At 36.3% G+C, this 22,715-nt stretch overlaps 4 protein-coding genes across 6 annotated transcripts in view; 1 reads left to right on the forward strand and 3 right to left on the reverse strand.

Moving 5' to 3' along the window:
• poc1b (POC1 centriolar protein B) overlaps positions 1-6,598 on the reverse strand; it is a 46,406-nt gene extending 39,808 nt beyond the window's left edge. For 2 of the 3 annotated variants that reach the window (XM_073868684.1, XM_073868683.1), the window contains exons 1-10: positions 5,550-6,074; positions 4,542-4,626; positions 4,299-4,470; positions 4,031-4,210; positions 3,603-3,710; positions 3,386-3,501; positions 3,084-3,217; positions 1,344-1,412; positions 1,120-1,272; positions 867-944 (exon numbers count right to left, since the gene is read on the reverse strand). In XM_073868684.1, the coding sequence (XP_073724785.1) occupies positions 867-944; positions 1,120-1,272; positions 1,344-1,412; positions 3,084-3,217; positions 3,386-3,501; positions 3,603-3,710; positions 4,031-4,210; positions 4,299-4,470; positions 4,542-4,626; positions 5,550-5,564 (1,110 nt within the window). In that variant the 5' untranslated portion in view covers positions 5,565-6,074. Of the gene's footprint in view, positions 1-866; positions 945-1,119; positions 1,273-1,343; positions 1,413-3,083; positions 3,218-3,385; positions 3,502-3,602; positions 3,711-4,030; positions 4,211-4,298; positions 4,471-4,541; positions 4,627-5,549; positions 6,075-6,407 lie in introns of those variants that run through there. The other variant, XM_073868685.1, reaches the window with a different exon arrangement.
• On the forward strand, positions 6,135-12,494 carry cep41 (centrosomal protein 41). The gene is made up of 11 exons (XM_055191530.2): positions 6,135-6,332; positions 7,235-7,298; positions 7,401-7,448; positions 8,198-8,259; positions 9,896-9,962; positions 10,061-10,211; positions 10,530-10,699; positions 10,784-10,851; positions 11,029-11,143; positions 11,229-11,444; positions 12,296-12,494. Exons 1-11 carry the CDS (start codon positions 6,300-6,302, stop codon positions 12,424-12,426), a joined length of 1,125 nt encoding a protein of 374 aa, XP_055047505.2. The 5' UTR covers positions 6,135-6,299; the 3' UTR covers positions 12,427-12,494.
• A 1,917-nt stretch (positions 12,495-14,411) lies between these two features.
• Positions 14,412-18,012, reverse strand: LOC129433070 (carboxypeptidase A1). The gene is made up of 10 exons (XM_055191523.2): positions 17,855-18,012; positions 17,697-17,778; positions 17,454-17,588; positions 17,156-17,254; positions 16,692-16,892; positions 15,435-15,545; positions 15,251-15,341; positions 14,952-15,151; positions 14,798-14,882; positions 14,412-14,645 (listed from the first exon to the last, which is right to left on the reverse strand). Exons 1-10 carry the CDS (start codon positions 17,917-17,919, stop codon positions 14,458-14,460), a joined length of 1,257 nt encoding a protein of 418 aa, XP_055047498.2. The 5' UTR covers positions 17,920-18,012; the 3' UTR covers positions 14,412-14,457.
• A 947-nt stretch (positions 18,013-18,959) lies between these two features.
• Positions 18,960-21,359, reverse strand: LOC129433071 (carboxypeptidase A1-like). The gene is made up of 11 exons (XM_055191524.2): positions 21,295-21,359; positions 21,128-21,209; positions 20,897-21,031; positions 20,719-20,817; positions 20,444-20,545; positions 20,228-20,326; positions 19,935-20,045; positions 19,753-19,843; positions 19,468-19,667; positions 19,301-19,385; positions 18,960-19,202 (listed from the first exon to the last, which is right to left on the reverse strand). The coding sequence occupies exons 1-11, from the start codon at positions 21,357-21,359 to the stop codon at positions 19,015-19,017; spliced, it is 1,257 nt and encodes a 418-aa protein (XP_055047499.2). The 3' UTR covers positions 18,960-19,014.
• Positions 21,360-22,715: the final 1,356 nt, after the last annotated feature.

Here is a 22,715-nt window from a genome sequence, read left to right on the forward strand (position 1 = left end):
TAGTTTTGTTAAACCATTCTCTGCAAGCATGTGAAAAAATAGGCACTGAAATTTGGCTCCCCCTGTGATGTCAGCAGGGGATAATACTGCCACTTAATCTGCACTATCCAACCACAGCACTGCTATTTAGTTCAGAGACAAACTAATTTGCATTTAACAGGACACACCCAAAACGCCACATTTTTGCTCACACCCATAAAGTGGCAATTGTAACATGCTATAATAAATTATCTATATATTTTGAGCTATAACGTCACATATGTACTCTGGGGATACCGAAGATTATTTTCACATCTTAAAAAAGCCTTGTGAAATGTCCCCTTTAAATGTACAGTTCACCCAAAAAATGTCTGTCATTTACCCTCATGTTGTTACAAACCTGTATACATATTTGTTCTCCTGAACACAAAGGAAGATATTTGTAATGAAGCAGGAAACAGAAGCACCACTGATTTCCAAAGCAGGAAAAGACTACTATGGAAGTCAATGGTGTTCAAAAACGGTTTGGTTACAAACATTGCTCAAAATATTTTTGTGTTCAGTAGAACAAAGAAATTAATATTTTAATATATAGGTTTGTAAATGACAGAATTTTCATTTTTGGGTGAACTATCCCTTTAAGTTTACCTGTGCTTTACAGCTGAAACTAACAGAATCAAATGTACCCCATCTAAGGCCTCCAAACCCCAACCTGACATTTCATTTATGTATGCATGTTTGAATACATACTAGCTGACCACTACAGAGAGTTGATGCCCTTCAGCGATTTATTCACTGTCAGTGTTAATAAATGTCTAGCTTGTTTTCTAGAACACCCTTAATAAAAGAAGTCAGATGCTTTGAAATGTTAAACCAATATATCTTACCGTTGTAGAGAAGAAAACCCGTCCGACTTCAACTACCTGAGGGTCACCAGACTGTGTATCAGCAACAATGGGGTTGATCTGAAAAAACAGTGTTTACATGAGAGATGACATTATTGTAGAATCTAACCGGTCTACAACAATAAAGTCCCACAAAAAATCTTTAGTTCTCATATTGCATTGAATATTTTGGAGAAGGAATTTGAGATGGTTTGTGGAACTGGTACACTATTCAAGGTATTGTAATGCCAATGACCTCTATCGTGCCATTCTGAGCATGGTGTTGGTGAGATGATCGAGGGTAGATGTCCGTAAGGTGTGGAGGTGGATCTGGAGTGACTCGTTTGCTGTGCCTGCTTAACAAATCTCTGTAGTTCATTGAATCAAAGTTGGTCTTCCACATCAGAACCTGAAACCAAAACAATCTGTATGAGTGACATTAACCTTATGGTTAATGTGATCGTAAAACATCACCAGTACCTGCGAGTCAGCACCTCCTGAAGCGAATAGATCTCCCTCTCGAGAAAATGCCACAGTCAACACTGGACCCTGGAAACAAAAAGAAACATTAAAAAGCCAAACATTTATGGCTTTTATTATAAAGTCCCCCTTTAAATGTTATTACTTAAAACTATAGACTGTAAAAAATATAGACGTAGTGTCACACACAGGTTTGTGAAGAGCTTTTTTGTTGCTAAAACCATGCCTCCCAGTGACAGCATTGGCAGTTGGCCAATCACTCAAGTGGCCCCGCCCTTAATTATGCAAAACTTTAAGGATTAATATAATTTCAACAAATGAGTTACAAAAAAATTCACCGCCCTCACAGTTTTCAGGATGGTTATGTCATGAAAAATTACTTATAGACCATAATCACTTTTTGTACCAGGCTGCAAACATTATTTTCTGCTGTAAAGTTGGGGATTTTAACATGGGGGTCTATGGGAATTGACTCTCATTTGGAGCCAGCCTCTAGTGGCCCGTCGATGAATTGCAGTTTGCACTTCTGTTCTGATCTCTCTGATGAAGCCAATACGGAAGCCAAAAAACCCAGAAATAAGTTTTATAAGCCGTCGACCCCAAAAAACGAGCGTCTAAAGACACAAAAGTGGAAACAGGCAACTTTTCATAGTACTACTAAAAAAGTAAAAAGTAAAAGAACTGCGCCCACTAGAGGGAAACGTAGTCGGCGATCCATTTTTTTCTCCTTAAAGGCTGAGTTTTACGGCTTGACAGCTTATAAAAACTTATTTCTGTGTTTTTTAGCTTGTCAGCTGTACATCTCGTCACACGGCAGCTTTTAGACATTATTCAGTTTTTGTTATAAGCCAGAAATGACAAGGAGGCTGCCTCTCGCAATACAAAGTCAATAGAGACGGTTGGATTGTTTTCCTCCCCGGTGGGCGTGGTTTTCAAATTTGCATAACTGCGCTCTGTCTCTATACTGTACAACTGTACACCCTTGCCTCATTTAGTATACGCGAATATATTTGAATATTGCATATTTGAATATGCAAATTATTCCCTGCCTCTACTTAATCAGACAGCTCAAACTATAGATATGAATATGCAAATTAGTCTCACCTTCACACCACTCCAGACAATAGATATATATGTAAATAGATGCCACATTCGGCGGTTTTAGACACATATTTGCCAAGTGCGTTTTTACACAATGTCTATGGACACTTACCAATGAGATTCCAAGTTAGTGCCGCCCAAATTCAAACTCTGTATGTTTCCATGGATATGTAATAATTCAAACACAAAATAAGTTTAAAATATGAATCATTTAATTAATGAATTCAAATATAGACCATTTCAAAAGATGCAAACAACACTGGTCCAGAAGCACTTCCCGTTTCAGTTTTTTAACACTAGATAAACGTTGGGATAAAATACAACACAACCAACAGAACATATAGAGAACTGAATCAAAAAGTTAAACAAACATCTTAAAGATAATGATATATGTGTCACAAACGGAAACAGGAAGTGTTTCTGGACCAGTAGTGTTTACATCTTTTGAAATGGTCTATATATTAGCCCACCAAGCTCATTAAGATTACTTTAATGATGGATGGATGTGCTTTTTAGAGCTAATTCATATAGAGCCCCACATAAGAAAATAACACATCAGCATTTTAATAACAAGTCATCTGGAATGGCATAAGGGTGGATAAACTATAAAAGAATGTGAACTCTTTCAAAAAGTGACACCTTGTGGCCATGAAGGGTGTAGATGAGCCTTCCCTCCAGCAGGTCCAAGATCTTCACCGTACTGTCACTGGAAGCAGTGATCATATAGTTTCCCGACGGGTGGAAGGAAAAGCAGTTGACGCCTGCACTATGAACTGCAAGATAAAGTTGCAAAAGTGTCTAAACAATCGATAAACAACTGACAACAACACTAGTCGCTTCAAAATACATTTTTGTGGTACAAAACTCTCTCAGTATTCAAAAATTTTAAAATAAAAATACATATTTGTGGTACAAAACCCTCTCAGTATTCATACCATTACCTTTGTAATGCTGTATTAGCTTGTTTGTACGAATATCCCAGATTTTTAACGTGCCATCCGTGCTTGATGATGCTATGCATGTGCCACTGGCATTAAAATCCACAAATGTTGCTGACCTAGAAATACAGTTTATATGATATATGAATGCAGTGTAATCCTTGAATACTTTGAATAAACTTCGAAGCGGAAGTTCCAAAAACACTAAATTAATTCGCACCCGCCGTAGTCTGTGAAAATGTTGATACACTGACGTGCAGCTGTATCCCACAGGCGAACTGTCCTGTCATCACCACCGGATGCGACAAGACGACCATCTGGTGAAAATCTGACAGGGACAGACACATTACTTTCATGAAAAAGTCTGATAAAATTATCTGCTTGTAAAGTTGTGTTGAAAAATTATAACAATGTTGCACAGTACCAAAATCTGCAGTATTATCAAAAATGTTTACATTTATGCATGTTGAAGATGCTTTTATCCAAGTGTGAGTGAATTACAGTGCATTCAATCTATACATTTTAATCTATACATTTTATCATTATGTGTAATGTTGGAAAACAAAACCATGACATTTACGCTGCTAACGCCATGCTCTTCCAATTGAGCTACAAGAACATATTACACACATATAGAAGGTCTCATACCTCGCACAGCGCACCCAGTTCGTATGTCGGTTGAGAGAATATAGGAATTTCTTTCGTTCGACACCCCATACTTTCACAGACTTATCGTCTGAGGCAGTGACAAGCCTTTGGCCATCACTGGAGAAATGAACACTCCTAACGCTCGCCGTGTGAGCTTTAAACACAGTTGACTCTCCTTTTCTGTAAAGCACATGAAGAAATAACAAACAGTTTCACATTATACACAAAAAACACTGAACAATGAAGCACAAGAGACGTCTGTTCTTACATGCCAGTTGTCCAAAGTCGAACGGTCTGATCTCTGGATGAAGATGCCACTAAAGAACCTCTCGGAGAAAAATGTACCCCTGTAACGACATCTGTGTGCCCCACAAACCTGAACGCCCTGGATTTAGGTGCGAGGTTCCAGATCATCAGGTTCTTGTCACAGGAGCCGGAAGCTGCAAGATAAATGATGGTTATTTAGGCATGTGCTTCGATCAAAAACAGGAGAGAAATGGAGTGGACATACCAAGCTGTTTATGATTGGGACTGAAGTCAGCACAGGTAACAACATCTTTGTGACCTTTAAATTGTCTTTCAAGGGTTGGATCCTCCTGAATTAATGCAGCAAAAACATAATACTGTGAGAAATGTAGTTTATTTTGGACACACTTAAAGGGATACTGTAGTTCACCCAAAAATTTAATTTCTGTCATCATTTACTCACTCTCATGTTGTTACAAACCTGTATGTATTTCTTTGTTCTGATTAACACGAAGGAAGAGATTTTTCCAAACTCATCATGAGCCCCATTCACTTCCATAGTAGGAAAAGAGAATACTATGTAAGTGAATGGGGCCCATGAACGTTTTGTTACAAACTTTTCTCAAAATATCTTTCTTCGTGTTCATCAGAACCAAAACAAATTATACAGGTTTGAGAGTAAGTAAATGATGACAGAATTTTCATTTTTGGGCGAACTATCCCTTTAAGAAAATTGGTTGTATTATAGTAAACATATAACCATGTTTTTTTGGCAGACTGATGTTTTTACTTACTACAAATACTTTTGTTAATCTATGATTATTGTGGTCAGATCATAGTACATTTGTGGTTACAATAGTTTAACTATGGTTACTGGGGCATCAGTACAAACACTTCCAATTAGATCTTATAGTGAACGATACCACTGAATAATTGATAACCATACTTATGTACCCTAGTATTTACATGGTAATGCAACATACTTCAAAAATAACACTGAATAACTATAAAAACACACATTTAAAGCTTTCTTTTTGCTTGACTGGCACATTGCTAATTCTAAATATATGCCCGTAATCATCCAAATCGAGTCATAATCGAATTTGAAAGCAAATCACACGTGCATGTTTGCATTATTTCTGTATTATTCAATAGTTACATATTCCCAGTCACAAAGAACTAACGTTAGCTAAATATATAGCATATATTTTAGCATGTATGTAGCTAAAACTATAAAAAATAACTTTTGATCATTTCTCCCCTATGCACTTACCATTACAGAAGCCATTATATTGGTAAAACTTATAAAAACGTTTGGATTTGACACGGTATGTTCTTGCTCTTAAAAGTAAACAAGTGAAACGTCGCCCTCATGAGCCACTTCCCATGTCTCAAACTAGCCGCGGTTTATCCAGACCAAAATAATCACACCCCGAATCATCGAGTCAGAGGAGCTTTTGAACATTGTGGTACAACAACCGAAATGTTCACGAATGCATCTCCTATGGAGATAAAATCTAACTAAGTTTCACTTTATTTTACAGAGATAAAGATTTTATCATTGTAGTCAATGGAAACTAGCACGCAGTAAACCCATCACAAGCCCCACTGTGGCCGTTTGGGGGTCATTTTAAAATCGGCAGGCTTGTCTTGAAATAAATTATACTATCTGTCGAGTGAACGAGTTACATTCCAGCGGAATCTTAATAAAAAAAGCGAAATTAATAAAATAAAATAACCCATCTGAAATAAATAAAGGTATATTAGCGTTTTAAAAGTAAACACGGCAAAAATGTCACTACAAAGGTGCAACAGGTGGTTTAAAAACCAGCGTTGTACGTAACGTCGTTGCTTAGCAACAGTCCCAAACGGTAAAATCCCAAGACTAACATTGACGTTGTAAAAACAGCATCGCTTATTGGATGAACCTATCAACGGGCCAATCAGCGACAGCATTACTCATGACGACGTCGCTCTGAGTTTTGATTTCAGAAGCTAACGTTAGCCGCCGTGCTGCTGAAAGATGTCGCTGAAGCAGGGTATTGGCAGTTCAGAGGTTAGTGGTTTCTTTTTTGCAACGTGTTTTGTAAGTCTAATGTCTGTGGATTATAAGGTATTGAAAGTTAGGTACTGGAATATTTGTCAGGGGAAAGCTGCGGTTTTAATGGAATCTGACACCGGAGATGTTGCTCCGTTGCCATCACCTACAGTAACTGTCTGACCATCACACACGCTGACGCTGTATACATTTCAAATTTGGATAAACAATAAACAGACCATTTGTATCAACCAATGCATGTTATAATAGTTATTACAGTGATGGGCATGATTACTGATGTCTCATTAAACTAAAAACATTAGTTGCAGTAATAGACATCCTGCAGAATGTAATGGGTTGCTGGTATTTTTGGTGTTGTCGATTAACCAATAGTTGCATAAACTTTTTATTAATGATGATGATCCATATTGTTACATAGTGCTTACAGTACACAGATCGAAATATTGTAATCTCTTGATATAGGCATAGGCACCATACTGTATTTTAGACTTTTTTTTAAGATGTAAATTAAATCTTTGGTGTCCCCAGAGTACATATGTGAACTTCTCTCTCAAAATACCATATAGATAATTTATTATAGCATGTTAAAATTGGCACAAAAATTTGCTGTTTTTGGTTGTGTCCTTTAACATGCAAATGAGCTGATCTCTGCACTAAATTGCAGTGCCGTGGTTGGATTATTATAATAAGATCCCCTTCTGACATCACAAGGGGAGCCACATTTAAATGACCTATTTTTTCACATGCTTGCAGAGAATGGTTTATCAAAACTAAGTTGTTTAGGTTAATGGAAGCACTGGGAACCCAACTATAGCACTTAAACATGGAAAAAGTCAGATTTTCATGATATGTCCCCTTTAATTGATCAGTTCAATGTATGTCTGTCTATGTTTTTTCAGTACTTGAAGAAAAGGATTCCACAGAACCCAAAATTTCAACATGTAAAAACACGAATTGACACAGGTATCCTTCACATTTTGTAAAATTAAAGAGCTGTAGTTGTCATTTTATGCACTCATGGTGTATAGTTAACATTTGCGTAGACTAATCCAGTTTTTGTGCTAGGCTGCAGCCTGTCAAAATATATGGAGAGACTAGAGGAGGCAAGAAAAAGTAAGTTGAGAATAAAATAAATCCAATCCATCATGACATATATTTAATACGTCAAAACATCACTGTGCATTTTCCATTGAAAACATGGCTTATATTATATATTTATTATCATAAATTTATGGTGTTGTAGTCCTCTGAAATGTTGAACCTTGATTTCAATTAGACTGAAATCATTAAACTTTCACCTCTTAAGATCTATTTTGTCTTTAGATACCTTTAAACAGTAGATTCCTTGTCCTATTGATATTTACTCCTACTGATAAGGACGGAAAGGCTGCTTTGTCCACATCGTCATCTTGTTACAAGTCTTTTCTGATTTCCCAGGGATAAGAAATCTTTGTTGTTTATGTGTATAAGGAGAAGATAGTGATTGCACTGTAATTACAGTCATTCCTCTGTAAGTCTTGTCTGTGGTGGTACTGTGATACATAACCTCTTTTAGCAGTGTCACTTGGTATTCTCTAGTGGGTTTTATGGACTCAGTTCATGCCAATTATATAAAGAGTTGTTAGCAGAGCTCACCTCAGTCTGGAACTACCTGGTTAGCAGACAAGTTTAGAGAGTTTAGCCTTTATAAAATGGAGTGTAATATTTTGGGAGTGAGTATATACAATGTCTCTCTAAATGACAATGAAATTAGAAATGGCAATGCTAAGGATCCAGGTGAGAAAAATGCATTAAAATAGCTTTAAAATACTCCAATTTAGGACAGCACATATGCATTGTTTTAAGTCTAATGTTTTTTCCAGATTACAGATATAGGAAGGATGAGCTTTTCAAAAGGCTAAAAGTCACTACATTTGCACAGCTGGTAAGTGGACAATACATTTTTATATAATGTAGTGTTTAGTTTTTTTGTGTTTATTTATCAAACATAAGAGCTATGGATGCACAATACAAATTGTCTGTCCCGATACCGATATTACATTACTTAGAAACACATCTACCGAAAGATAGTGATAGTTTTGCTTTTACTAGTTGTTTCAAATGATTATGTCATGAACTCTGCCGATGTCTCATAGTGGGAAAAATGCTTTTATCTACCGTTACCCTCCGATACATTGTTGCATCCCTAGTGTGAATTATTAGCCTATGTAATATACACTACAAATCAAAGACCTTTTAATCTAAAGGCATATTCGCAGCTGTAAAAAAAAAAAACATCCGATAGTGGGAAAATCGCTTTTATCTACCAATACCGATTATAACCCGATACATTGAGCATCCCTAGTATGAACTATTAGCTATTGTAATATACACTACCAGTCAAAGACCTTTTAATCTAAAGGCATATGCGCAGCTGTTAAAAAAAATCAGCCGATGTTCGATAGTGGCAACATTTTATCTGCCAATATCGGTGCATCCCTAGTGTGAACTATTAGCTATTGTAACATACACTACCAGTTAAAGACATTTTACTCTAAAAGCATATGCCCAGCTGTAAAAAAAAAAAAGTCAGATAGTGGGAAAAATGCTTTTATCTACCAATACAGATTATAACTTATAAGGCGATACATCGGCGCATCCCTTTTGTGAACTATTAGCTATTGTAATATACACTACCAGTCAAAGACCTTTTAATCTAAAGGCATATGCCCAGCTGTAAAAAAAACCTGTCCGATAGTGGGAAAATTGCTTTTATCAACCAATACCGATTATAAGCCGATACATCGGCGCATCCCTAGTGTGAACTATTAGCTATTGTAATATACACTACCAGTCAAAGACCTTTTAATCTAAAAGCATATACCCAGCTGTTAAAAAAAAGTCAGATGTCCGATAGTGGGAAAATCGCTTTTATCTACCAATACCGATTATAAGCCGATACATCGGCGCATCCCTATTGTGAACTATTAGCTATTGTAACATACACTACCAGTTAAAGACATTTTACCCTAAAAGCATATGCCCAGTTGTAAAAAAAAGTCAGATAGTGGGAAAATGCTTTTATCTACCAATACAGATTATAAGCCGATACATCGGCGCATCCCTATTGTGAACTATTAGCTATTGCAATATACACTACCAGTCAAAGACCTTTTAATCTAAAAGCATATGCCCAGCTGTTAAAAAAAATGTCAGATGTCCGATAGTGGGAAAATCGCTTTTATCTACCAATACTGATTATAAGCCGATACATCGGCGCATCCCTATTGTGAACTATTAGCTATTGTAATATACACTACCAGTCAAAGACCTTTTACTCTAAAGGCATATGCTTAAATGCTTAAAACTATTTGTGTTTACAAATGCATTCCTTACTAACTTGAATGAGTAAAAATGATCCAAAAAATAAAAAAAACTAAAATTTTCTTTAAAAAAATTTATGTATAAGTATTAAAAAATACTTATGATGACAACTATACTCTAATTGTGCATGTGTCTAAGCGTTTGACTGGTACTTTACTTTTGGATTTTTACTAGAAATGCTTTATTTTTGTCTCTAGGTGATACAAGTTGCATCAGTATCAGATCAAAATGACATCATAAAAGATGAAATGGCAAGATTAGACGGTACAGTTTCATTTCTCTTTGTTGCTTTTAATATTTGCCTCTCCTCAGTCCATAAACACCCAGGCTTGATACAATTCTAATGTCTGCTTATGTTTCAGATGATGTTTCAATTTTCTCGGAGTCACCAGGACTCGATCATCTCTCCGATCAGACGAATGGCTCCCCACAGCCTACAATTCTCACACCACAGCATACTAACAATGAAGAATCCGGTGATGCTGGGTTTACTTCTAGATCTACGCTTCAAAGGTATTCAAATGATTTTTGTAAGAAACATTCTGTGTCTGTGGCTATAAAGGATTTTTTATATATCCAACCTGATCAGAAGAATATCATTTTAGGCATCTAACTTATCTTCCCCTTTTAACAATTTCTCTATTATACATCCACAAGAGCCAGGCTGCTTTCTCATGCCCCTGCATTGAGTCGAGCAGCTCAATGTAGGGTGCACTGAGCAGAGCGGTCCAATCCGACTCCTCCTGGAGAGACCCTGTGGGGGAATGTAACAATGAGCACTCTTGACTGTCCTGGTTCAGTGTAACCCAAAATCTCTGGGTTTATTTATAGTGTCATCAGTGGCGTGGGAGAATTGGATCTCGACAAGAACGGGCAGATGACCGTTCGGTTATCTCCAGTGTCTACCTCCAATATCATTGAATCCCCTTACCCTGACTGCCCGTATCTTTTGCTGGATGTTCGGGACAGGGACCAGTACGACCAGTGCCACATTATAAGTGGTAGGAAACACATTAAAGTACAATAATGCTTTGTTTGAAGAAGTAGAAGAAATGTAGGCATAATTGTGTTTGTTTTGCCCACAGCTTATAGTTACCCTATTGCAACTTTATCAAGGACAATGAACCCATACACTAGAGAAGTGCTTGAATATGTATCCTTTTGTGAACTGTGACAAGTCATACACAATAACATTGGCTTAAGCATTTGATCTTAGGATGGGACTTTTTCTTTGTCTGAATAATTTGAAAAACTATTATTTTCAAGCCATTCTGTTTAGTGATGCTAATGGTGCATAAAAACATATCATTTTACTTTAACAACAATGTAGAAAAATGTTTCGGGAAAGATCATAATCGTATATGATGAAGACGAAAGGATAGCGAGTCAAGCGGCCACCACCATGTGCGAGAGAGGCTTTGAGAATCTCTTCATGTTATCGGGTGGTAAGTCTTTATGACCTTTGCTTCCGGACAACTGTCATGTGTGTATTGGAAAAAACAATAATTTTCTTCTCTTCTTTTTCAAAAGGGTTAAAGGTGGTCGCTCAGAAGTTCCCAGAGGGAATGACAACCGGCTCCATTCCCGTCTCCTGTCTGCAGTCACCCTCCGGATCTGGAGGTCGTAAACGATCGGTGCCACAGCAGACGCCGCAGCCGGCAGAAAAAAAGTGGCGGTTCACCTCGGAGGACCTCAGCAGAATCCAGCATCACCTGGAGGAGGTGTTCATACCCAGCGAGCCCAGCAGTGAGTTCATTTCAGATGCGATCGAAGTGAAATGTCTGCATTTAATTATGGTTTAAATGTAGGAAGGATTTAATGTAATCATATCCTAACCTTTTTCAATGTAGTATGCACTACTCACCAGTAGATGGTGACAAAAATTTGACCCTAAATTCACTTTAATTTCAATCTTTGACATGACTTTACTCAGTCAGTATTAAAGGGACACACCACTTTTTTTGAAAATATAAAATTTTTCCAGCTCCCCTAGAGTTAAACATTTAATTTTTATTGTTTTGGAATCCATTCAACCGAGCTCCTGCTGATCCCCTGCCATTGAAAGTTACTAAGGGGACTATTTTCGGCTGCTGCGTAATATCATTGCGCCTCCTGCAGCCATGTTACAGCAGCAAATTCATTGATTATTATGCCAGAATGAGAGTATAGTTCCTAACCATATCGGCCTAGAAAATTGCAACTTTTAATTTTCTGTCGGTCTTAGTACACGATGTAACTACAGAAGAGTCAACTTTTAAATAGGAAAAATATCGAAAATCTTTGGTTAATTTTTTTTGTGCGATGCTAATGGTCTAATCAGATTCAATGGATTATGCTAAGCTATGCTAAAAGTGGTACCGCCAGACACGGAGATCAGATGAATGGATTCCAAAACGATTAAAAATCAAATGTTTAACTCTAGGAGTGGAATGATATCAATATTATATTTTTACAGAACGTTCTTTAAATTATGTAAGATGATTTTATGTAGAAAACAGTCAATTTTTAGATATTATTATAAGTTCAAATTAGTAAATGATGACAGAATTTTCAATTTTGGATGAATTGTCCCTTTAAATGTTGCATTTTCATTTTAGGTCGTCTTAGCAGCAGAATGTCCACCGGCAGCGCTCGCTCAAAAGCATCTAGTGTCCGGAGCAGTCGACAGGGATCGTCCATAGCCGGGTCAGAGAGCGCTCGGTCACGGAGCAGTCGACCTTGGAAATGACCCCAGTCACCTTCATCAATGTCATTTTCACCCTAATTCCCTAAATAAAGTTGAACGTTTTTATCCAATTCCTGTACACAATTGTGATGGACACTACTCTAAACCACTGGCATTCTTTCTGTTCATTAAATGAATGCAGCCTGCAGCATGATTGAATTTTCACACAACAGGCACTTTTTTCCTTCGGTTTATACATATAAGCTTTGCACTGCAAAATCCAGATTCCGATGTAAATGTTTTATGTCCACATAATTTGATCTATTATGATTATAAGAGCTGGCTAGGGTATGACACCTATTTTGGGATAGGGTTGTTCTGTATGTTTCATACAGTAGAACGCTACTTTGTAGGTGGTTATATTATTTAGTTTTTTATGTGCTATGATCTTTTCAGTGAGCATGCTGGTTTAGCTAAACAATATTTCTTTGCTCAGTAGGTACATTTGCTGCAGTGCTTTAGAAATATTTTAGATGTATGCCTTATCACAGGCAGAGGAAGGGAGGATTGCCTTCTGTCTGTTTGTTTGTTGCTTTTGTGGTTTGAATTTGATGCTTTTTGAAGCAGTGAACAAAGATTTGCCCCCTTTTCTACTATCAGCATTAAACTGTGTTCCCCTGTATGTATGTAATAGCATACATACAGATGTAATAGCAGATATTCATGGAGATAAATAATGTGACGTTTTGCTTTGCCTGTCGAAAAGCTGGACTGCAAAAAAATGATTTTCAAAAAAAAAAATGTCTTGGTATATTTGTCTTGTTTTCAGTAGAAAATATCTGGAAATTCTTGGATTAAGATGCTTTTTCTTGATGAGCAAAATTACCTAGGAAAATAAGTCTAGTTTTTAGACAAAAAATATACAATTTAAGTTAAGTTGTGATTAAAACAAGCAAAAATATCTGCCAATGGGGTGAGGAAAAAAACTTTTATTTTTTTCTTAAACACTTAATTTAAGAAAATGTTCTCACCCCATTGGCAGATAATGTTGCCTAAGCACAAATCCACTTAAATTGTATATTTTTTGTCCAAAACCTAGACTTTTTGCTCATCAAGAAAATACATCTTGATTTAAGAATTTTTAGATTTTCCACTGAAAACAAGACAAAAATACCAAGTATGAAAGTCATTTTTTGCAGTGTAAAATCAGTTTTTCTAGTTCTTTTACTGATTTTGTTTTATTGACCAATGAAGAATTTAATTTAATCTGTGTTATGACAACTACCTGGTTTGTTATTTTGTATTATAAGTCTAAATAAAGATTTTATATTGTACAATTACCCCCTTGAATTTCAATGTTTTAATATCCTTACACTGCAAAAAAGTATTTTCAAGAAAAAAATGTCTTAGTTTTTATTTTTGTCTTATTTTCAGTAAAAATATCAAAAAATTCTTAAATTAAGATGCTTTTTTGATGAGCAAAATGACCCAAGAAAATAAGTCTAGTTTTTAGACCAAAAATATAAAAAGTGATTTTGTTCATAAAACAAGCAAAAAAATCTGCCAATGGGGTAAGCCATTTTTTCTTGAATTTAGTGTTTAAGAAAAATGTTCAAGATTTTTTGCTTACCCCGTTGCCAACTGTTTGCAACCCGTGCACTGCAAAAAAATGATTTTCAAAAAGAAAAATTCTTAGTTTTTTTTGTCTTATTTTCAGTAAAATTATCTAAAAATTCTTAAATTAAGATGCTTTTTCTTCATGAGCCAAACGACCCAAGAAAATAAGTTTAGTTTTTAGACCAAAAACATCAAATCTAAGTGATTTTGTTCATAAAACAAGCAAAAAAATCTGCCAATGGGGTTAGCAAATTTTTCTTGAATTTTTCTTGAATTTAGTGTTTAAGAAAAAAAATTCAAGATTTTTTTGCTTACCCCATTGGCAACTGTTTGCAACCCGTGCATGTTGGAGACCACTGATTCGCTCATGAATATTAATTAGGTGGTGTAACACCCAGTATTTCTGCTATGTTTAATTAACTGTTCATTCATTAATTTAAAGATCAACTTTTAATTATTACAAATTCTGTTGTTTGTTTAATATGGATTATTCTTGGTGTGCTCCATTATAACCATCAGAGCCAGCCAGGTCTCTTCAGCAGTAGGGATGATTTGATCGGCAGGCAAAACAAAGCCATAGCGACCAGTGTCTCTCAGTTCAAAGGTATAGGAGTACTTGATGCCCTGTTTGTAGGTCCAGTCAGTAGTGACTCCATCAGCTTGGTCTGAGAACAGAGAGATTGTAAATAGCAACACCAAATCAATAAATCGTAGGAGACTCAATGACCCGTAACAGCTTTGTGATTGGATGAAGTGTGGACCACCTGGCAACTTGTAAAGCAGGTTTATGTTAAATGTAAGATGTAAATGAACTTACAAATGGTGTTAATCATGCTGCCATAAACATAGCGAGTGTTATACAAAGACTGCAGAGCAGCGGTGGCCCTTCTGGCAAGCTCATCCTGGAAAGACAAAATTGTAATCATTCTCAATGTATTTAAATCCAAGCCGTATGTTTCTAATATGCATACCAGTTCGTCCTTGTCTTTAGCAGGAACGGAGATGTATCCATATGGATAGAGGAGCATTTGGGAATAGCTGTGAATGGATAAAAATGCCTTAAGGTTGCCATGAGATTTCACAAAGTCCACAATGGCTTTGATCTCTGGTTCAGAGTTGGGACTGGGCCCATGGTAGGTTTCATCACAGGGATTGCTACTGGCACCAAGACCTATACATGAATGACCGAGAGAATATTACATAGCATTTAATAACAAAAACTTCACAACCCTATAAACCAAGTCAACCAAAAACATTTTTTTTAATGCACCTCCAAATCCAATTTCCCAATTCCTGTTGGCGTCAACTCCAACACAGCTGGTGCCAGAGTATCGGCTTCTGGTTTTACGCCACATACGATTCTTAAGCAAACAACCAAATTGAAAAGAAATTTGAAAACAGCCGAGACATCTCATTACATAGTCAGTTTGGTTTGAAAGACTACAGAAACTCACGGAAATTTGGGTGTATTCGTAGCCATCAGGGTTTATGACGATCTCCAAGAAGATGTCATAGTTGTTAAGGACATCAGTGAGGTAAGGGTCCTGTCCGTAGTCAGTCACAATCTATGCAATAACAAACACGGGTCATTTATATTTCATTGAACTAACAAATCTATTCACATTTGAAATCGTTTTGAGTTGCTGTCAGAAGAACTGTACAATGCTCACTACAAGTTAAAGTCTGTGTAAAATCTGATATTAAATGTGTTCTGTGTTTGTGACACCACAGAAAAATTTGATATTAACCACCCAGCCAAATTTGAATGATTTAAAAAACGGCAAAATAAATAAATTATTAAAATCTTGGCACGACAGGTAGGATTCTCTTTTCTCAAACGCTGGGGGCGTGTCCGCTGTCGGTGCTGAAACCACGCCCACTCGCTGGAACGCTTAGCGTCACAATCTGAATAGATGCTCGCGATTATGTTAGGGGTGGGGCCATACTCGGTGACATAGAGACAGAGCGCCTTTATGCAAATGTGAAAACCACGCCCACCGGGGGGAAACAATCCAACCGTCTCCATCGACCCCGCACCGAGAGAGGCCTCCTCCTTGTCATTTCCGGCCCACAACAAAAAACAGAACAATGCCCAAAAGCCGCTGTGTGACAACATGCACAGCCAACAAGCCAAAGAACCCAGAAACACGTTTTCACAAGCTGTCGACCCCCAAAACCCAGTCTCCAAGGAGAAAAAAGTGGATCGCCGACTACGTTTCCCCCTAGTGGACGCAGCTCCACCAATAGGAGCACTATGAAAAGTTGCCTGTTTCCACTTTTGTGTCTTTAAACGCTCGTTTTTTGAGGTCGAAAGCCAATTTTTTTATTGTCACACAGCAGCTTTTGGGCATTATTCAGTTTTTTGTTATAAGCCAGAAATGACAAGGAGGCAGCCTTTCGCAATACAAAGTCAATGGAGACGTTTGGATTGTTTCCCCCCCCCGGTGGGCGTGGTTTTCAGGTTATGATGCGCTGCGCTCGCCCAAATAATCCTGAACACATAAATGTGGTTTAACGGTGTAACTGCACAATTCAGCATTATAGTTCACAGTCGTTGTAAAGTGTTTTAGCATTAAGTATTTAACATTTATAATGTGATTAGAAACAATTCTCTGAAATGACTTTTGATTTTAATAAGGAATGTGTGTTTTATTAATTTCATGTAAAATTGATCAAAAACTAGATTTGCTGTAGAAAGAGTTTTATTTGACCTTTTGGGCAAACCAGACTCCACTGGCCTGTGTGATCCATTCTCTGGCGTGAATGCCAGTGTCAATCCAGATACCAGGACGATTTGGTCCAGTGCTGAACTTCAGAACGTTCAAAGGGCGGCCCTCAAAGCTTTGACCAATCACAATTTTGCTAACTAGACCGCTGTTCTCTGCCACAAGCAAGTCTATGAATGAATAAATCTGAAACCAAAATAATGATGTCAAAATATTAGGTTTTACTTCAAAAATCAGAAATCATTAAAATCATTAGAATATAAAATGTATTATTGCCCAATAAACCTAATAATGTTTCCTTTAATTTACTGTAAAAATTATATAACATAATTTGTTAAGTTAAAGTAAAACATAAAATATACAAATATAAAAATATAAGTTAAACAATTTCAACTTGATTTTTTTTAAGTTATGTCAACTGATTTTGTGATAAACTCTGCTCCACTTACAGTACTCAGGTCATGATAGTTTGCGTAGTCAAAGTTATCTGTAGTTCTCGCAATAACATGAGATTTCAACATCTGACGCTGCTCCTTATCCAGCAAATCCTAAAAGTGCAAGAAAAAAAAAGATTTTCAACTTATCATTGTGCAATAAAAGTATTAAATATACAATAAACATATATGTGCATAAAAAATTGTATTATAGTATTGTTTAAATGAATATATACTGTAAATAGATTTGATCTAAAATACTGATTATGAAAATGTCACGTGAAATAAATAGTTAATGTTAAGATAATCCTACCTGGAGATCCTCGATCATAACACGATATTGGATGTGATTGTACGCCAGGAAAGCCCTGACAGGCTGAAGGCTGTTGAAAGGAACACGAACATCCACAGGTAGAGACTCATGAACCGGCCCCATCCAAAAGTCCAGCTTAACACAAGATCATATTTACAATACACATTTTTGTTATATTGTTATGTTTTAAGTGTCATAATTAATTTAATAAATAACAAAAGTAAGGTGTCTACAACGACTTACCTCAAGATGTTTCTGACCAGAAAGATCTTTCAGTAGATTGATCTGTGCTTCATCTTGTGCAGTGATCCGAAGAACCTGATGTCTGCAGAAACATCAACATGATCAGCATTTATCAAAAACAAATTGCACAAAATATTGATTTTTAATGTTGCACTTACCCCTCAAAAGTCGTCTTGCCAAGCACGACCACAAAAAGAGCAATAAAAACCAAAATCCTCCTCATCTTGCAAAGTGGACCGAAGAAGGCAAAGACCTTTTATATACTACTATGGTGGTTATGAGTTTGTATATGAGGAGATAAAAGGGGCGGGCAAACCTGCTGCTATGGTTCTCACAGCCAGTATGAGGGATGAGAACATTGCATATGGTTTCTGGCATGTTACCTAAAATAGCAACTCAAAGTATATTTACAAAATCTTTGCATCATGGTTTGCTGATACTTGCATAACTAAATGTGAAAACGTCATTTTTTTTATTTACTGTTTTCTTCTAAAATCGTCCTATAATTTAAAGAATGTTCTGTGAAAATATAACCTTGATATCTTTAATATTGACTGAGTAAGGTCATGACAAAGATTGAAATGAATGTTAAATCAAACTTTGAAGCTCCTAATCTAAAAAAAAAAGAATGTTAAATCAAACTTTGAAGCTCCTAATCTCATAAAAAAACACAAAAAAAAAACATTGAGATGTTAGTCTGGATTTCATAAGAAGGGTTACAAATTGTACTGTAAATGTAATTGTCTTGTTCTCAGTTCAACCAAAAATCCAAATATACAGTGGTGTGATATTCACAATGTTTTGTGAAAATAACCTTTGTTAAGGAAACTAAAACTGTAAAATTTTAGCTGTTATTGTAAATTATGCATTTTTTTTAATTTCCCAGGAAAATGAAAAACTTACCTTTAGCGTAAGTGGGACAGAAAATATCTTTATTGATGAATTCTTCTGTCAGTGAATGCGTTTAAATGCTAACACATAATAAATTGGCTCGGTATTAAAAACTAATTTTAAGGCTTAAACAAAACGTTTCTGTGTTTGCTGTTGCACATTTCTCACATCTGCTCGTGGGTTTGCTGTCATTCCTAATATAATTTTAATGCCCTTTTCAAATAAACAGCAACTTTGGAGGACAGCTTTACATTCTTTCGATTCATAAAACAATTCGTACTAAACATAATGGCACATGTTCAGTTCACTTTGTCCCATTAGTTACATTTTGTGAAGTGTAAAACATCAGTGATCAAATTGTTTATTTGTTTATTTTTTATTTGTATCTCTTTTATGCACTTTAATTCATCATTGACATACAGTATATTTAATATGGATTGTTCTTGGTGTGCTCCATAATAACCATCAGTGCAAGCCAGGTCTCTTCAGCAGTAGGGATGATTTGATCGGCCGGCAGGAGGAAACCATAAAGACCTGTATCTCTCAGTTCAAAGGTATAGGAGTATTTGATGCCCTGGTTGTAGGTCCAGTCGACAGTGACTCCATCAGCTCGGTCTGAAAACATACAGATTGGTAGGCAAAAGGCACCAAATTAACAATAAATCATTGGAAAGAGGTATTCATTAAACAATGTAGGATGTAAATAAACTTACAGATGGTGGTAATGATGCTGCCATACTTGTAGCTAGTGTTATACAAAGATTTCAGTGCAGTGACGGCCTTTCTGGCAAGCTCATGCTGAAAAGACAATTAAGAAATCATCCTGATCATATACAAGCTGTTCAGTGTATTCAAACCTATATGTTTCTAACATGCATACCAGTTCTTCCTGGTCCTTGGCAGGAGTGCTAGTGTGTCCATATGGGTAGAGGAGCTTTTGGGAATAGCTGTGAATGGATATAAAGGTCTTGAGACTGCCATGAGATTTCACAAAGTCCACAATGGCCTTGACTTCAGGTTCAGAGTGAGCGCTGGGTCCATGGTAGGTCACAGAGCAGGGATTGCTACTGGCACCAGACCCTATAAATGAATAACAAAGCAAAGATTACAAAAATGTACCAACCTTATGCATCAGATCAAGTTGCGAACTTTAAATATACATCACCTCCAAAGCCGGCATTCCAGTTCCTGTTGGCATCAACTCCAGCACAGGTGGAGCCAGGGTTTGGCTTTCTGGTTTTACGCCACATACGATTCTTACCCAAACAACCGAATTACAGTTAAAACATATTCTTATTACATATAGCCAATTTGCTTTTAAAGTGCAGCAATTCAGACTAAACTCACAGAACGGTGGGTGTATTCATAGCCGTCAGGGTTGGTGACGATCTCCAAGAAGATGTCATAGTTGTTAAGGATGTCAGTGAGGACGGAGTCGTGTCCGTATTCAGTCACAATCTATGCAATACAAAACAGTGTTTACAGCACTTTGTAGTTGTTGTATGGAGAACATAAACCGTATATAGTCTTTAAGTGAATTGCTAATCTCGAATACCAACAACTGTGTTTTTAGTCAGGTTAATGCATGTGACAGTAGGTACATTACATTTGCTGAACACAGTAAAAGAGTTTTATTTGACCTTTTTGGCAAACCAGACTCCACTGGCCTGTGTGATCCATTCTCTGGAGTGAATGCCAGTGTCAATCCAGATACCAGGACGGTTTGCTCCTGTGCTGAACTGTGTGAGACAAATAAATGAGTTTATATGTGTAAAAAAGTAAAACAATTATCTTGAGAAATTGGGATTCACCAAAGTCAATGCCATAGTTATTATTATTATATAAATGTGACCTACCTTCAGGACGTTCAAGGGGCGGCCCTCATAGCTTTCACCAATCACAATTTTGCTAACCAGACCACTGTTCTCTGCCACAAGCAAATCTATGAATGAAGAAATCTGAAACCAAAATATTTAATTTACTGTGAGTTAAAATAAATTTTCAACTTTAAAAGTTCACCATAACAAACACATCTGAAGCATGTTATTGTCCAATAAAACCTAATAATGTTTCTTATAACTTTAGTTTCTTTAAAAAGTCATTGTATTGTGATAAGCTCTGCTTTACTTACCGCACACAAATCATGATAGTTTGCAAAGTCAAAATCATCTGTAGTTCTGGAAATAACACGAGATTTCAACATCTGACGTTTCTCCTCATCCAGCAAATCCTAACAGTAAAAGAAAAAAATTAAAGGATTTACTGGTCACTGTCCGATGAAATGTAAAATACTGTAAAGATATTCCTACCTGGAGATCCTCGATCATAACACGATATTGGATGTGATTGTATGCCAGGAAAGCCCTGACAGGCTGAAGGCTGTTGAAAGGAACCAGGACATCCACAGGTAGAGACTCATGAACGGGCCCCATCCAAAAATCCAGCTTAACACAAGAGCATATGTACAGAACACATTTTTATTATTGTATTGTTTATACTTTAAGTGTTTTTAATGAATAACAATAGTAGGGTGTCTTTACCGCAAGATGTTCCTGTTCAGCGAGCTCCTTTAGGAGATTGATCTGTGCTTCATCTTGTGCAGTGATCCGAAGAACCTGATGTCTGCAGAAACATCAACATGATCAGCATTTATCAAAAACAAAAATAAAATTTTGCACAAAATATTGATTTTTAATGTTGCACTTACCCTTCAAAAGTCGTCTTGCCATGCACGACCACAAAAAGTGCATTTAGAACCAAAATCCTCCTCATCTTGCAAAGTGGACCGAAGTAGGCAAAGTAGGAGACCTTTATATACTACTATGGTGGTTATGAGTTTGTAGATGAGGAGATAAAAGGGACAGCCAAACCTGCTGCTATGGTTCTCACAGACAGGATGAGAACATTGCATATGGTTTCTGGCATGTTACGTAAAATAAAAAACTCAAAGTATACTGACAAAACCTTTGCATCATGGTTTGCTGATAACTATGTGACAACGTCTACTAAAATTGTCCTATAATTTAAAGACCATTCTGTGAAAGTATAACCTTATATATCTTTAATATTGACTAGTAAGGCCATGACAAAGATTGAAATCAATGTAAAGCCAAATTTTGATGCTTCTAATCTTATTATAGAATTACAATGAGACTCTAAATCAGGATTTCACAAGGGTCACATATTCAGGGCTTGACATTAACTTTTTTGCTCACTAGCCAAAGTGGCTTGTTGTTTTCTAAAGATACTAGCCACTAAGCATTTTCACTGGCCACAATTTTGTTATTTGTACAATACATTTTATATGATCAAAAGGTGACTTTGGCATCCTAAAATGACTTTAATTAGAGTAATTTTACTTGATTTTAGCTAGTAGCTAGCAGATTGACAACCCAAATTAAGACTACATTTATTAGCTGGTAGCCTATATAGCCTACAGGTATATAAATATAGATCATATCATATATTTAGGTGCATAAAAAACATGCTAGTAAGGCATAAATAGATTAACGTCTAATGTATTAAAAGTGGTGCAGGGGTGTAGAAGATTAACTGAAAGGATAAACACACAAACCCCATACAAATATTTATTAAAAAAAGCAGTAAGTACCTACTCTCAAGCCAAGTAATATGTGACAAAAATTTTTTACATGGTTAAATGCTAAAACTAGTTGTTCGGATAAAAAGAGCTTGAAACAAACTTTACAATGACACCAAGACCATGTCTATGGGTTCAAGGATAACAAAATACTGGCCATTGTTTATCATTTAGCATATTTTTTAAGAAAACTACTTAACCTGCCACAGCTGAAATCTACCTGTATTTGTGGGTTGGCGGGTGTTAATGCCCTGCACAAATTGTACTGTAAATTTAATTGTCTTGTCCTCAGTTCGACCAAAAATCCAAATATACAATGTTGTGATATTCGCAATGTTTTGTGAATTTCCTTTGTAAAGGAAACTAAAACTGTAAAATTTAAACTGCTATTGTAAATTATCAAAAAAATTAAATGTTTACAAGCAAATGACAAATTGATCTATAGCTTAACTAGGACAGAAAAATTATTTATTGATGAATCCTTTGTCAGTAAATGTGTTAAAATGTAGATAAAATGCTAACACATAATA

The sequence above is a fragment of the Misgurnus anguillicaudatus genome, chromosome 6 (assembly GCF_027580225.2).
Source record: "Misgurnus anguillicaudatus chromosome 6, ASM2758022v2, whole genome shotgun sequence".
Lineage (NCBI taxonomy): Eukaryota > Metazoa > Chordata > Actinopteri > Cypriniformes > Cobitidae > Misgurnus > Misgurnus anguillicaudatus.